The sequence below is a fragment of the Manihot esculenta genome, chromosome 6 (genome assembly GCF_001659605.2).
Source record: "Manihot esculenta cultivar AM560-2 chromosome 6, M.esculenta_v8, whole genome shotgun sequence".
NCBI classification, from domain to species: Eukaryota; Viridiplantae; Streptophyta; class Magnoliopsida; order Malpighiales; family Euphorbiaceae; genus Manihot; species Manihot esculenta.
In genome coordinates, this window is record NC_035166.2 from 20,290,319 (window position 1) to 20,306,652 (window position 16,334).

The 16,334-nt window shown below is 41.1% G+C and overlaps 2 protein-coding genes across 2 annotated transcripts; one reads left to right on the forward strand and one right to left on the reverse strand.

The window, feature by feature from the left end:
- Nucleotides 1–1,112: 1,112 nt before the first annotated feature.
- LOC110618253 (transcription factor bHLH75) lies at nucleotides 1,113–2,750 on the forward strand. Its single transcript, XM_021761389.2, has 6 exons — nucleotides 1,113–1,439; nucleotides 1,562–1,681; nucleotides 1,933–1,998; nucleotides 2,085–2,153; nucleotides 2,238–2,318; nucleotides 2,413–2,750. The coding sequence occupies exons 1-6, from the start codon at nucleotides 1,164–1,166 to the stop codon at nucleotides 2,506–2,508; spliced, it is 708 nt and encodes a 235-aa protein (XP_021617081.1). The 5' UTR covers nucleotides 1,113–1,163; the 3' UTR covers nucleotides 2,509–2,750.
- Nucleotides 2,751–13,910: 11,160 nt separating this feature from the next.
- Nucleotides 13,911–15,895, reverse strand: LOC110618166 (endonuclease 2). The gene is made up of 9 exons (XM_021761249.2): nucleotides 15,650–15,895; nucleotides 15,383–15,554; nucleotides 15,183–15,293; nucleotides 15,052–15,107; nucleotides 14,884–14,967; nucleotides 14,721–14,813; nucleotides 14,542–14,609; nucleotides 14,268–14,341; nucleotides 13,911–14,174 (listed from the first exon to the last, which is right to left on the reverse strand). The coding sequence occupies exons 1-9, from the start codon at nucleotides 15,767–15,769 to the stop codon at nucleotides 14,080–14,082; spliced, it is 873 nt and encodes a 290-aa protein (XP_021616941.1). The 5' UTR covers nucleotides 15,770–15,895; the 3' UTR covers nucleotides 13,911–14,079.
- Between the last annotated feature and the right edge of the window lie 439 nt (nucleotides 15,896–16,334).

Genomic DNA, 16,334 nt, shown 5'->3' on the forward strand with positions numbered 1-16,334 from the left:
ATTTTAATATAATTTAATTGGATCAAAACCAATCTAAAGCGGTCCCAAGCCTAACCAAAATAATCATCGGTCACCTTTATTGTTGAAGATGGTGACAGTCTCAACTCACATTACCACAAATATTTGGTGGCAAATTATAATAAGTATGGTGAACAATAACGACCTTACGGTTGCTACAATATTAGGATATATGTTTGACATAGTTGATGAATAATTATTTAAAAAAAAAAACTAAGTCCTCCATTGCATCTGTGTGAAAAACATGTCAAATTTTAGGAGCATCAAAATCATACTCCCATTACCTTGAAGATTCTGTGTTTTTGGATTTTAGCAAAGGTGATGAGGTTGTCAACTTACTTAGATTAGGTTTTTGTATTAATGGAACATGCAATATTGGACCACATAATGCCAAATTAGTGATGAAGGTTTAATACTAAATATTAGATTAATTATTAGCATAACCTATAAAGATTTGCACTTACAGATTTAGATTGATGGTAAATGGATCTAAATAAATCTAAAATATTTTAAATTTTATCTTTTTAATCTCTAATTTAAAGAAAAAAAAAAAAAACTAAGATTTATTTGCACCCATTATAGAGACGTAGATTTCTCATTAGTTTTGGGCCATACAGAAGAAGTATAGTGAAATGAGGAGCATGCTTGAAAAACAGAAATATAGTAGCTGTCGGGAATCATTTCATTTCCAAGAATTTTCTATCCCCATCAAATTTTACCATGGGGAACTAATGGTCTCTAGTACTCAAACGTGTCAAATTTATGATTTAGAATTATCATTTTTTATAATATTATTTAATATTTTAATTAATTAATTTATCTAATTACTACTACTATTATTATTATATAAACGAAATTAATTAGTATTTAAAGAACAAATAGTTTTATTTTAAAATAAGCAAAAATAAATTTTAATTTTTTACAATTTGCATTTATATATTTCTTAAGTATTTTTTATTCTTAATTGTTTTAGCAATATTGAATTTTATGAAAAATAATTATACCGTGTAACGAATTCTACCATATACTTTCTCCTGCTCCGCACACATATATGTATTGGAGTTGGGTCCGCAGTTCATCTATGCATTGCACTCTCGAGTGCTCCTCTCTTTATTTGCATATGCACCAGATTTAATCTGAATCAGATGGCTTATAAGCTTACTGAGAATCTGCAAAACCTTAAGCCCTCTTTCTCAGGACTCGACTCTTCAAATTTGCTGCTGATAGACCACAAAGCATTAGAGAATTTTAGGTCAACCGATGATCAAGATCAATTTGTAGATTTCTCCTATGGCAGAAGCTTCACGAATCATCAACAGCAATCGTATCTCCCTATGAACTTGGCTAATAATATCCAAAGCTCGCTGCACGTATCTCCTGCTGCTGCAGTTTCTGGAACTGGGCAGAGTGAAAACATTAAGGTCAGATTGATATATCATGTTTCTGGGTTGTGCATGCTCCTTTTAATAAGCTTATAAGCTCTGTTATTATATTATGTCTTTGCAAGTTTAGGCTTTCTTAACGATTACTGTGATACTTGTAGAGCTTTGGAGGAAGAAAACGAAAGAGAAAGGATGAGAAAGATTTGCAGAAGCCAACAGAAGTAGTTCATGTGAGAGCAAAAAGAGGCCAAGCTACAGATAGTCACAGTTTGGCAGAAAGGGTATTTTCTTTCAAAAAGATATATAAATATTGAACTATTATCATATTTGCATCCAAAACTAAAATTTTCTCAAATTCATCCATGCTTCAACCACGAAATGCAATAATCAAAGTGTTGCTTAACAATTTTATTTTCTCAACGGGATAAACAATGGAATGATATCAAAAGTTTGTCTTTTTAGTTAATTTGTTATTTAGGCAAAGGGGAAAAAAGGAAGAACTGAACAAGAACATATTTCTGTATCATTGTAGGTAAGAAGAGAGAAGATCAATGAGAAGCTCAAAAACTTACAGAACCTGGTTCCAGGATGTTATAAGGTAAATAATTAACAAAATAAATCTCAATTTTGTATTTTTTTTAAATTATTTAATTCATTATATGATAATTGTTTGTATATTTGCAGACGATGGGAATGGCTGTAATGTTGGACGTCATTATTAATTATGTTCAGTCACTCCAAAATCAAATTGAAGTGAGTTAATTATGAAACATAATTAAAATCTCATCTTACATAATTGAATACTTAATTAAATCTTTAATTCATTCTCGTTTGCAGTTTCTCTCTATGAAGCTTTCAGCAGCTAGTATGTACTATGATTTCAATTTGGAGAATGACAATATTATTGAAACTACTCAGGTAATTAATTCATTTAAAATTTTGTAAAAATTTTAATTTAATTAATTTTTTTTAGTTACTTTTCTGATTTATGAAAGAATTTATTATGCTTTAGGGGACAAATGCATATGAAGTACAACAGATGGAGAGGATAGGAAGAGAAGGATATGGGGAAGCTTCTAATTATTTTCATTCAGCATGGTTCCTTTGACTAAAATCACAATTAGTTCTATACCTAAATAATATATGTTTTTAAAAGGAGACATGCATTGCATTTAAGGGCGGAGGGAAGTTACGGCAAGGGGCACGTACCGTACCGGCGATCGAAAAATGCTTTGAAGGGGATGAAGGTGTCGCAGCGGCGCAGCCGGTACCCTATTAAAGGGAAGCTCCTGGCTCCGCCACTAATTGTATTGTCTGCGTATAGCAAATGAAAAAACATAAAATATAGTCATTATTAATGTAATCTTGTACTTTGTCTATGGTATCTTTATCTAATTAATTATTTTTCTATATTAGTCATTCAATTCATAATCATATTGAAGAGGAAAACAAATTATTGGGCAAGGACACAAGGAAGCTGACAATTTTGTTTGGTTAACAGGATTGTCTTAGCCACTTCATGTGATTGAAAATTATTGCCAGTTAGTCTATCCCTTTACCAAGGATTCCAAATCTCTTTGATGCATATTATTATTATGTGATAGTGAAAACCAAAGAAAAAGACATTCTGCTCTCTCTATCTTGCTAGATATTTATATGTAAATTTTAATTGATGTTGGTTAGTTACTGGCATTATACTGATCGTGAATGGTTTAACTTGATTTTGAATCGAATCGATTATATTAAAAATTAAAAATTAAGTATTTAAAAAATGAATTGATTATACTATTGTGTTTTGTTAAATTTATTTTTCTGATTGGATTAAAAACGAACTATTTTGTTAGGATTATACTAAAGTAACTAAAGCAGCTGCAGTATTATGAGATTTCAAAAGAATTGAAGAAATTTTATTTATTTATTCGATCTGAGGACAGAATGATAAGTACACTAAAAGCTGCAATAAAAGCATGGGCATAGTCAGGGGTTCTTGGGCCTTATTGGGCCATCATTTCTTTTGGCAATTCAAGCAAATTTTGAAAGCATGGTAGGTCTACTGCCGAAGAGGAAAGAAATCAAAGCCATACCAGAAATTAGGCTAACACTTAATAGTGCCATTTCAATGAAGTAGACATAAGCAACAGCAAAAAGAAAAAATAATTAAAAAAAAGAAAGTAAGAGAAGATGTAATCTGTGTGGAGGCATTCGTGAAATGCAACAATCAGCAGGGCCGTGGTGATGTTTGAAAGCGAATATGAGCGACCATATTGAAAGTTGACGTTGCAAAAGCAAAGCCCAAGTACTAGAGTGATGTACTATGTATCTTATCTTTAGGAGGATATGCCTGCTGGTGTGGAGCAGAAGATCACTTGGAGTGTTGCAGTTTGGCTTGAAAGTTGAAACATTGAAGGCGTGGAACCCTTCTCCCCACGAGTTTCTATGCTTCTATTCTGTCCACATCCATTTATGTCCACTGCTAATTAACCACTCTCCACCACTTGTCTATTCCAACTCTTAGGCTTTTTCTTCGCTACATCATCTGCTTGTTTTTTTTTTTTTTTTCCAATAGTAGATTTCATTAAGAAGAAGATGTATAGTACACGGTCTATGTCTTAATTACAGAGATGATTCCTAACTAATAGTCCAGCTAACTAGAGCGCGAGTATTCGACCGCCGACCGGAATCAATAGGAGACTTGGTAAAAAGAGATAAAGGGACGCAGCACCACCTAGTCGTCGAGCCACCTAGTATCTAAGGGAAGACATTGACACACTGAGGAGCATGAGCCAGGAGGCATTATTTATCAGTGGTGGCCATGCATGGCTAGTTTTGATGACCGCTGGATCTCTTCACCCCGGTCTGGGGCCAGGCCCATGACAATAGCCCATTATCTGGAGGTCTTCAAGTCTCCCGCATGAACCAGACCCGGTCCGCTCAGCTTTATGATCGGGCTCCAATTACCTTCCTCAATCAGGCCGACCCAGTCCACACGGCCCATCAAACAGATCTTACCTGGACTTAACTTTAATCCAATCTTCAGGTCTAGCTCAGAATCAGGAAGAGGATCGATCCATCCGCATGCGCGCCCGGGGGAGAATCAGAGGCCGTTACGCATGGGGCAGGAATCTGATATCCTCGTACGATTATATCAGTATGGCAGAGACAGGTGGCCCAAAGAAAGTCAGGCAGTTACACGTCACTGACAGACAATGGAAACAGATAAAAAGAAGAAACATTCTCTTCTGGAGGGGCTAAGCTTTTTCCTAAGTTCAAAAACTCATTGTAAAACCCTATTTTCTGGATCTCAGATCATCAAGTGGCACCGTCTGTGGGGACGAAGGAGATTTTTTCAACGCCGGAGTTCCACTCTTATAATACCCACTGAGATCCACGATGGCTAACCACAACGAAAACAATCTTGTCAATACCCCTAATGACCTGAGCTCCGCTCAGGAGAGACAACAGTTCTCTTTTTCCAGTTCCACAATACCAAACAACCAAACATCAATCCCCTTCAACCCCCCGCCAAGGTTGGCAGGGAACATGTCTGGAGCTGCCTTATCCAACCAGGACCTTCAAGCCATGGCTCTCCAGTTGCAAAACACCGCCCACTAGCTGGGGCAGATAATGCAACAACGGGGTCTCAGCACCCCAGTACAGGCGTTGCCGGTGGTGGAAGAGCCCCGGACCAACGAACCTCAGCCTACCTTCAACCATCTCCGAACTGTCAGCCAAAAAACCGGAGACGGGGGGAGAAGAGCAGGAGAAGAGGAAGAGCCGGAAGCTCGAGTTCACGGAAAGAGGGGGAGAGAGCTGATAGAGAATGATGAAGTTGATAGTTATTCTGCCAGAACCACCGGAAGAACGGGGAGCGAGACATGAGAGGAGGAAGGTCGCGTGGAGAAAAAGCTCAGGCAGGAAGAAGAGAGCGTAGACCAAAAGCTGCAGAAGATGAGAGAGCAACTCCTGGCGGAGTTAGGGGCGAAGGACCCCAGCCAAACTCTTCTGCCCACCTCTTCACCCTTCTCGAAGTGGGTACAGCAGGAGATCGTCCCTAAAAAATTTATGATGCCGCCTATGGCCGCATATGATGGAGCTGGGAACCCCGGGAGCACGTCTTGAACTACAAGACTTTCATGGAGCTACAGACTTTGTCAGATGCCTTGATGTGCAAGGTATTCCCAACGACGCTCTCGGGGCCAGCACGGGCATGGTTTAACAGCCTGGAGACCGGAAGCATTAAAAGCTTTGGAGATCTGGCCACTCGCTTCATCAGCCGGTTCATAGCCGAGGTGCCTGCTGATAGGAAGATGAGCTATTTGGAGACAGTCAGGCAGAGAAGGGATGAATCGCTCAAGGAGTACGTTGCCCGTTTCAATACGGAGGCTTTGCAGATCCCTGAGCTAGATGAGGGCAGAGCAGTGGAAGCCATGCAGAAAGGGACGACCTCGCTCGAATTCTATGGTTCGTTAAGCAGGAAGCCTCCCAGCTCCCTAGCCGAGCTGATGAAGAGAGTAGAGAAGTACATAAGGCAGGATGATGCCTTGATAACAAGCAGGTTCGCCAAAGGAGTGGCCGATAAGGGGAAAGCCCCGGAAGAAAGGAGGTCGGAAAGGCAAGAAAAGAAACTAGGCAGAAGGCCTGAGCTCTACCAACAGCCTTGAGAGTGAAGGGACCAAAGACCCCTCCCTCCTAGGGTCCCAGAACATAAATCACTCCCCTCGTGGGTTCCAGAGAAGCCGACCCCGCTCAATGCCTCCAGAGCCGAAGTACTCATGGTCGTCCAAGACAAGGAGTTCCTCCAATGGCCCAAACCTATGAGAACGAAAGTAGACCAGCGAAATCCTGACAAATACTGTCAATATCATCGCACACATGGCCACGACACCAATAACTGCTTCCAGTTGATCGCTGAGATCAAGAGGCTAATAAAGAGGAGACACCTCAAGAACTTTGTGAAGAAACCGGAGGGACAAAGGCCTCAGCCGAATTCAGCAGCGCAAACACTCAGGAGAGTGGGAGCAGGGCCAGTGAATGATGGGTCCAGTGGGCCCATCAACATGATCGTTGGAGGAACAGAAGGTTGAATAAGCCGGTGAAGTAGAAGAGGTACTTCTCTTAGAATATTTGTAAAAAGAAATTCTTGTACTATGAAAACACGAATGAATGGAATAACACCACCTTATGACAATGCAATGATTATCTCTATTACTGTGAGTACTAACTCTCTCAAAAAAAGAAAAGAATAGATATTAGAAGACCTTACTGAGACATCGAGACCTCAGGGAGGTGGAAGCCCAGGATCCCCAAGATCTCCTAGCGCCACAAAAATCGAACTGAGACATCCAGACCTCAGGGAGGTGGAAGACCAGGATCCCCAAGATCTCCTGGCATTACAAGACCAGGATCCCCAAGATCTCCCGGCACAAAAATCGAACTGAGACATCGAGACTTCAGGGAGGTGGAAGACCAGGATCCCCAAGATCTCCTGGCATTACAAGACCGGGATCCCCAAGATCTCCCGGCACCAACACTGAACTGAGACATCGAGACCTCAGGGAGGTGGAAGCCCAGGATCCCCAAGATCTCCTGGCATTACAAGACTGGGATCCCCAAGATCTCCCGGCACCAACACTGAACTGAGACATCGAGACCTCAGGGAGGTGGAAGCCCAAGATCCCCAAGATCTCCTAGCATTACAAGACTGGGATCTCTAAGATCTCCCGGCACAAAAATCGAACTGAGACATCGAGACCTCAGGGAGGTGAAAGACCAGGATCCCCAAGATCTCCTGGCATTACAAGACCGGGATCCCCAAGATCTCCCGGCACCAATACTGAACTGAGACATCGAGACCTTAGGGAGGTGAAACCCAGGATCCCCAAGATCTCCTGGCATTACAAGACCGGGATCCCCAAGATCTCCCGACACCAACACTGAACTGAGACATCGAGACCTCAGGGAGGTGGAAGCCCAGGATCCCCAAGATCTCCTGGCATTACAAGACCGGGATCCCCAAGATCTTCCGGCACCAACACTGAACTGAGACATCGAGACCTCAGGGAGGTGGAAGACCAGGATCCCCAAGATCTCCTGGCATTACAAGACCGGGATCCCCAAGATCTCCTGGCACCAACACTGAACTGAGACATCGAGACCTCAGGGAGGTGGAAGCCCAGGATCCCCAAGATCTCCTGGCTCCACAAAAACCGAACTGAGACATAGAGACCTTAAGGAGGTGGAAGACTGAGATCATCCCGATCTCCCGGAGCACAGCTAGACCCGACCTCCCAAAGGAGCTCAAATCCTAAGAGAAAGGGACTCAGATCTCATATGACAACCAAAGGAGGCAAAGCGCCATGCCGATCTCAAGAATATACTAAAGCAGATATAAAAAGTCTAAATCCGAACTCGGATTGCAGACTAGTAAGATACCGACCTCAAAGATTGATGAATGACACTAAACCAGCTCGGCTAACCTAGAAAAAGATCTAAGCAACAAAATACCAAGCCGGGGAACCCCTAAAAACTGAATCATCAGATGAAGAACGACAAGAGGCCGAAGAGTGCCGACCTGAAAAAACAAACTCAGAAAACCAAGCAAAGAAGAAGAACCGAGCTCAGAAAGCTCAAAGAACAAAATGAAGATAACAAACCTCTTATGAGCTGAAAGGAAGTTCAAAGCCGTGAGCAGATAAGAAACAGAACTGAAAACAAGAAGATCAACCCTGCTCATTGTTTTAAAGAGGTACATAATCCCTTTTACTTCAGTCATATAAAGGCTACACGTCCGAACTAATGCATATAAAATAATGGAAAAAAAGTTGAAGATATTAAGTCAGCTGTTAAAAACCGAGCTCATAGTAAAAGACTTAATAAGATTGAGATCTATAAAAAAGTACAGCTTGAGGATCTTAGCCTTAAGGCAAATCCAGCTCGGAGAAAATTTACAGATAAGAACGCCCTTGTGAAATTAGAAAAGATTATAAGTCGAAGACTAAGTCTCTTACTAAGTTTTCAGCCCTGATTAACTGAGGGGCAAGAAATGAAAGGCGATGTAGTCAATTCCTTACAAGACTTATTAGACACCGCCTAAGTATTTTATTCTCAAATCTCTAAAATTAAACAAGTTAGACTGTTTAGACAGAATAAGTAGCCCGGTGAGGATGGAAGAACAAGCAGAGGTAAGAACAACTCAAGTATGAATAAAGCCAGAGAAATAAATAACAATCAAAATAACTCAAAATACCAACACAACTCGAAAATTAAATTTCATTAAAAAGAAAAGTAATTACAACCTACTTTACAGTCTACTCTACTGAAGGAAAAACTGTCCTTAAAGGACTTACATGCCTAGGGGCATTGTCATCTACATTATCCCCTGTACTATCTACACTTACATTATTTACATTACTGTCTATGGGAGGCCCAGCATCCTCCTGCTCAGACCCCCCAGTGCCCACGAAAGGCACGATCTCCTGTCCTTGAGGCCCAGCATTGTCGTCTCCCAGCTCGGGTTCTGCCTCAGAAGGCCCAGCTACAATGCGAGAAGCTCTTTTGGGTAGAGGCCTGTCATCCTCCCCATAAAGCACCTCCTCACCATCAGAGTCTTCCTCTACAGCTCGAAGTTCAGCCAACGGGGTAGAGGGAGCGTATCTGGTTGTCCTTAGGCCCCAGTTGTATCCAGAGATGAACATGCGGAAGCCCTTATTCCATACGGCAGTTTTCATTTCATCAGAGCCTTGGAACTCCGCAAGTCACCTCTCATAGGCCTCAGCTATCTTGGCTTTAAATTCAGAAGAACTCTTATAATCCTGGAGGCGAGCTTCACAGGCCTGCTCGATCTCTTTTTTCAGCTCGGAGGACTTCTTATACTCCATCAAGCGCCTCTCGCACTCCAGCTGAATCCTATCTTCGGCAAGTTTGGCGTCCTCGAGCAGGGCCAAGCATTTATGCTCCAAAGTCCTGACCTCATGGCAGAGCTTTTGATTATGAAGTTTAGACTCCTCTACCGCTGAAGTCAGGTCTCTGATATGATCTGAACTCTTACTCAGCTCGAGAACCTCGACCCGAGCTAGTGCCCCCTCCTTCTGGACCTCCACCTTGTTAAGATGAGCCTGGGCTCCTTCGAGATCAGCCTTCAAGGCCTCGTACTGACGCTGGGCCTCGTCCCTCTGGTTCATAGCCTCGTCCCTTTCATGAAGGGCATCCACCGTGGAGGACAGCTGCTTCAAGACTTCTTCGCAGCGGACCTCAGCAGCAGCTGCCCTCTCGTCAAATTCTTTAAGAACCCTCCGGGCGTGAGACAACTCCGCTTCTAGGGACTTGGCATGTTCATGGGCTGCGGCCAGATTGCTCCGGGCATCACTGGTGGTAGACAGGTTTTCCTCTAGACGTGCCTTCTCAACTCGGCGATCCACAGACTCCCGAAGAGAGTGGTCACGAACGTCCACCTCCATGAAGAGGCCCATCACCTAGCGCAAAAAGAGAAAGCTGTCACGACAAAGAAACAAAGAAAATTAGAAGATGAGCAGACACCGGGACGCACGACTTACCATCAGGAGCATCTCCCTGATTGTGTCTCCCAGCTCCCCCCGAGGTCGAGACCGGAATGCTGCCTGCTCCCTGGTAGAACTAGCTAGAAGACCAGTGAGAACAAGCAAGCGTGGGTCTGAAGCCTCCGTGAGACCGCCAAACATTCCCTCCTTGATAATTTCAGCGACTACACTTGCGGGAGACTGGTGGGTGATGTCCTCTGCATTCAAGATCTCGTTGTCAGGAGCAGACAACAAGGGTATCACGGAGACGTCCTTCTCCTTTCCAATAGGAGGAAGAGCTGGAGCTGATCCCTTGGAAGCCCTGGATTTCTTCCGAGCAGGAGCTGGGGCGGACATTTCAGGGGGGGCAGGACGCTTGTCCCCAGCCTTTTCTGTGACACCTCTGTCATTAACATAGCCGGATCCAACATCCTCAGGAGCAGGGGCATCTCCGGCAGGGGCCTCCTGGACATCTTTGTCTACAAAAATAACCTCCTTTCCTTTCCCTGGAGCTCCCTCTTCAGTAATGGGGGCCTCGAGCCCCACCTTGGGGACCTCCTCCTCAGCAACAGCGGAGACTTCAAGCCCCGCATCAGAAGCGTCCACAGGAGGAAGGACAGGATCTGTCCTCGCCAGCTCGGCGTCCTCAGCCACTTTAGAAATAATTCTTGGAGTCTCTTCTGTCCTCTCAGTAGAAGCATGTCGAGGCCGGGGGGCTTGAGAAGACTGACGAGCCGAGCTCGATTTGCTGCCGCTGGAGGGCTGAGACGACTTGCTATGTCGAGAGCTCGACTTGGGAACCTGAGAAGAGACTGGAGGAAGAGGAGGTCGGATAGCCGACCTGGAAGAAATAGCCTCGACCACTCTTTGAGTAGCCTCATTCACAGATTTCCCAGCCAGGAGAGCATCCAGAGCAGCGTCCATGCTCTCACGGGACAGCACGAGATTCTTAGGGGGCTTAATCTGGTCCATTTTCATTGAAGAAGCTGCAAAAGCCACAAGAATAAGACAGGTTAGAACCATTTTCAGCAAAGCATCATAAAGACAAAATTAACACAGGCAGATAGAATAAGATACCCGCGTCCTTAATATCCCTAAGGTTGGACGCGTACAAGCACTTTTCGACGTCATACTTCCTATCCATAGAAGTCAGTCGAAGGAATCCGACCTGCTCGGTAAGGCTCAACTTGGGCAGGTCGTTGCAACCCAGAGAGACATTCTCCTAGGGGAGACCGAGCTCCCAAGCCAACCCCGTCTCTTTCTTCAACTCTACCACTAAAAACCCCTCTACCCAGCCTTTGATGGAGTCCTTATAGCCCGTGAAGATGGATAACCCACCACGAGGGGCAAAGTAATAAAATTTTTGGCTTGCCTTAACCAGCCTGAAGAAGCTAACGAATAGATGAACCGTGGGTGTGAACCCCCAGCTCAGACACATGGATTCAAAGCAAGACATGAAAAGAACAGAGTTATGGGTTAGCATGCGAGGGGTGATCTCGAAATACTGGAAGACCTCTTTGAAGGACGGAGAAAAAGGAAAGGACAGACCATACTCCCTTTGTTTGATGAAGAAGACTAGACTGACGTCTCTTTGAGGGTCGACTAGGCCAGGGGGAGAAGGATCAGGAAGAACGATCCTCTCATTCCGGTAAGGAGCCCGGATGTGAAAAAGAGGGGTATCCAGGTATTCCCTAGAAATGAAACTCCTAATGTTGGACGGGGTGATGCTAGACTCCTGGTTGACGACATCGGGCAGGTCAGAACTATCCATGGTAAAAGGAGAGGCGTACCTGAAAAACAGTTAGGGCAGACGAAGCAGAGAAGAACGGAGAGAGCGAGAGAACAGAGGAGAGCAAAAGTTTCTAGAAAAGTTGGAGAATACGAAATTTGAAATAGTAAAGAGCCGAAAAGATGTTTTGAGCAGTTTTGTCCTTGGGCGGCGCGGTCATTATTACTCTCGATATTTACCCCCTCATCAGTCGGACAATAACTGACGAGAAGGTAAAGGGGCAATTGATGACCGCTGGATCTTTTCACCCCGGTCTAGGGCTAGACCCATGACAATAGCCCATTATCTGGAGGCCTTCAAGTCTCCCGCATGAACCAGGCCCGGTCCGCTCAGCTTTAAGACCGGGCTCTAATTATCTTCCTCAATCCGGCCGACCCAGTCCACACGGCCCATCAAACAGATCCTACCTGGGCTTAACTTTAATCCAATCTTCGGGTCTAGCTCAGAATCAGGAAGAGGATCAACCCATCCGCCTTGAGGGTCCATCCGCATGCGCGTCCGGGGGGGAATCACTTCAGAGGCCGTTACACATGGGGCAGGAATCTGATATCCTCGTACGATTATATCAGTATGGCAGAGACAGGTGGTCCAAAGGAAGCCAGACAGTTACACGTCACTGACAGACAATGGAAACAGATAAAAAGAAGAAACATTCTCTTCTGGAGGGGCTAAGCTTTTTCCTAAGTTCAAAAACCCATTGTAAAACCTTATTTTCTGGATCTCAAATCATCAAGTTTTACTCTATTTGAGTCTAAGAAAGGCCTCCAATCTAAGTCATCGACCTCAAGATCTTCAAAAAGCCAAACTATGCTGAATGTATTTGGATTATATTTTAAATTAGTTTTTTAAGTGTAATTAACAGAGAAAAAATAGTAAAGAAATTTCTCTTATATAAGTTCAATTAAGTCATTTTACTTTTCCTAAATAATCTTAATTCAAAACTTTTTTATCAATTAAACTCCTTATTTTTACTTAATGTGAAATAACTCATCATTTAATATAATATTATTTTTTAATAATAAAAATATTTTTTTACATAATAAAATTTCAGTTTTATAAATTTAAAAAATTATTATTATATCCATATATTTAAAATTTTTATATTAATTAAAATATTAAATTTTTGATATTATGAATTATAAAAATTAATATTTTATTGTTAAAAAATAATATTATATTATATTAGAATTTATTTCACTTTAGCTAAAAAATTTAAAATTAAATTTATTTAGACTTTAAATAAGAATACAATTAAATCATTGTACTTATTTATACTAAATGTATATTTTGAAATATGATCTTTATTTATTTTTTATATAAAAGTTAAAAAATAAAATAAAATTTGTTATGATATGATTGATTTAGTATCTTATCTTAGGGCAATGAGATAGTACTTGTATCTAATAAAATAGTACACTATATTTTATGAAATTTATAAATTTTAATAATTGTATTTTTTAAAGTATAAGGGTTAAATAATTATATTTTTATAAAAATATGATGTATATAAATTTTAATAATTGTATTTTTTAAAGTATAATGGTTAAATAATTATATTTTTATAAAAATGTGATGTTATAAAGTTAACCACTTAAATATTTTACCAATAATCTTTTTATGGAAAAATTAGTAGCTTTGTCGTGGTTTAGCTACTTAGAAACTTAGAGGGAGAAGGCTACTTGTGTTTTACGACTTCTCAATAAGAAATGAAATTATGAAGAACTCATATGATTCTCCTGATTCCTTGTATCCTCGATTTCAGATGAAGACCAAATGGACTGGCGGTTATGACAAAATCTTTCCTCCCTCTGTTTCTTCATCTCCCAGACGCTGAAAACTCTTATTTTGATGTACACGAAAGCTTCTTCAAACTAAAGCTTTTTAGTTCTAAACCCTGAAAATGACAGAAGCAGTGATGGCTTGGCAGGCAAACAGAGTAGCTGAGAGGAAATGATGGTGGCCATTGATGTTAAATTAACTATGCTAAGAAGCATGTAATGTTACAAGGATTCTCTTCAAAGTTGGATCCTTCCCCCCCCCCCCCCCCCCCCCTCACCCTCTCCTTTTAACTGCCTGTTACAGATAGCGATTAGTGAATGATATTGTAATTGCATTTGGATGAAACTGTATATTTCCATGGAATATCACTTCTGCTGTTGCTTCTCGGAATTACACATACATGAATCTGCAAATGTTAAATGCTGACTATAATTCTTGAAGAAAACAGGGCAAGAATTATTAGAATTTATGTACTATTGTTTTCCCAGCAAATGTAATTGATCAAAGGAAACACAACATTAAGAATAGCATAGGCATGCTTTACTTAACCCTGAACATTAATAAAAACCAGACTGAGTCATTTGAATATGCGATTGAGAGTGGCTGCTAATCGAACTCCACCTTGAGCTAATCGCAAAGTCACTATTGATCTCCGAGATAGGAAATAGTCATCTACAAGCAGATTATTCTCTTAGTTATTTCTTATTTATCGAATAAAGAAATGGAAATGCCTTAATTGTCAATCACACAAGATCTTATGACTACCTTCTAGTACTGATCCTTCAGGTGCGCCTTTATATGCCCAATCACATGCTGCTTTGATACCTTCAGATGCATATCTACAGCAAGCATGAAAACTTCTTTGAGAGTAATGCATCAATTCAGTTATAATTCTTCCTCAATTCTAGCCTGATATTTTTAAAAGAAGCCCACTTATGATATATTGTTCAAAGGCTAGCCTGGTGGTAGGTGGATTTGGTTAAATCAGTGACCTTGGCAAAAATAAAAAATAAAATAAACAGAGGTTTTTAAAGCATACATGTCTGGGCAGGTCGGCTTGTTTCGACTGCAAGTCTCCCATCTTTGAACTAGATCTGACCATTCTGTCTGTTGTTCATAACTCCCAATGCAAAGGGAAAGAAGAAAAAGTATGTCAGAACAGATGGAGCCAAATATTATACACACATATGCAGATAGTTCATTTGAGGAATTGAATACCGTAATATTCTGCTGAATTGCATCAATCATGTCATCCACATTTGAGTTGTAGGATCTTTCTTCATCTGTCTCAATTATACTGCTATCCCAGACCTTTAATCATTTGCATCAATTAGTACTATGTTATTACAGTTCATGGAGCTGGTATAGCAATTGGACTCACATGGTGAAGGACTTGTTTCCTTGTGTACCAATGGACATCAATTGTGTTGCCTCCCTTGTCTGAAGCAAAACCCACATGCAGAGGCTAAATTTTGGAAGATTATACTATCATTCACCGACTCCAAAGATATAAATAAATGGGTATGCATTTCATTATTAAGTGGCTTGCCTGATGGATGTCCCCCATAAAATGAGAAAGGAAAAGAAGTGCTTCTGTGAGATTATCTGATATTCACCCGTATCATTATATTTTGTCAGATAAGAATTGAAGAGATTGAACGATAGACTTGATTTACTTACATTCAGTCTGCAGGGAGGAGGCATTGATGTAGGTAAGAAGTTGGGAAGTGTAATTATTAATTGCACCAGCAACACACCTCCCTGTCTCTCCATCTTCATCCTTGCAATCCCCTAAAGACCCAAAATTTATAATAATATTACTCTTTGATCAATAAATAGGAAAATGTCGGTGGGAGGGAAGATGAGGAAAAAGAACTTACTACTGTATTGATAGTTGCAGAGATCTGGGGTGTTAATGTAATGAAGAGGAGCTGACCAACGGTACCGGAATCTGACATTGTCTGCCCATGAGCACAGGCTCGCTAAGTCATTCTCCGCAGACTCTGCCAGAAGTTGCTCTACAGCATCTGCAGCAGCTTCGCTCATCCGAGACTGCTCACAACATAAAGTAACACACAGTATTACACCAACTAAAAGAATAAAACCATACAAAAAGAACATGAGAAGTAGAAGGAAGGCTGAAGGACCTGAGCAATTTTGCAAATAATGAAGTGGCCATCACTTCCCCAGCCATGAATCACAGGGAGGAGAAGTGCAAGTGAGAATACAGTTAATAACATCTCAACCTTGAAAGAAGAGTAGCCCATTTGATTCTAAGACAAGCAATGCTAATTTCAGTACCATATATAGTAAAGCCACTGAAATGGAAATGGCAAAATGCAATAACCTAAACGTATGGGATATGGACAGGTGTGAACTCGTGGTATGAATATGCCAACTTTTTTCTCGTCAGCCTTGATCTGTGTCTCAGAAATCATGTGGTGGTTTGATTTGCAGAAAAGGCAAGTGTTTAATTATTTTTGGATGTGACAAACTGGTTTCCTAAATGGCTGTGGACTTGGATTGGATTTGTGCCTATGTTCATACTTGGAATTTACATTTAAATTAGTGTATTATTATTTATTTTTTAATTAATTTGATATAAATTAAATTATTATGCCTGTTCTTATATGAATCGATTGCATAATAGATGTATTCTAAAATATTTGTTTTGAAGCTCAACGTAAATGGCCAGTTAAGGTCATTTTCATGCCTGTGCCTATTGGCTACAGAGGCTACGTGGTTGAAATGAAAAGAAATTTTTAGAAAAGGATACAAATTGAAAAGTGAATATGATGATCATCGGTTTATCTAGACTCAATCTAGATAATT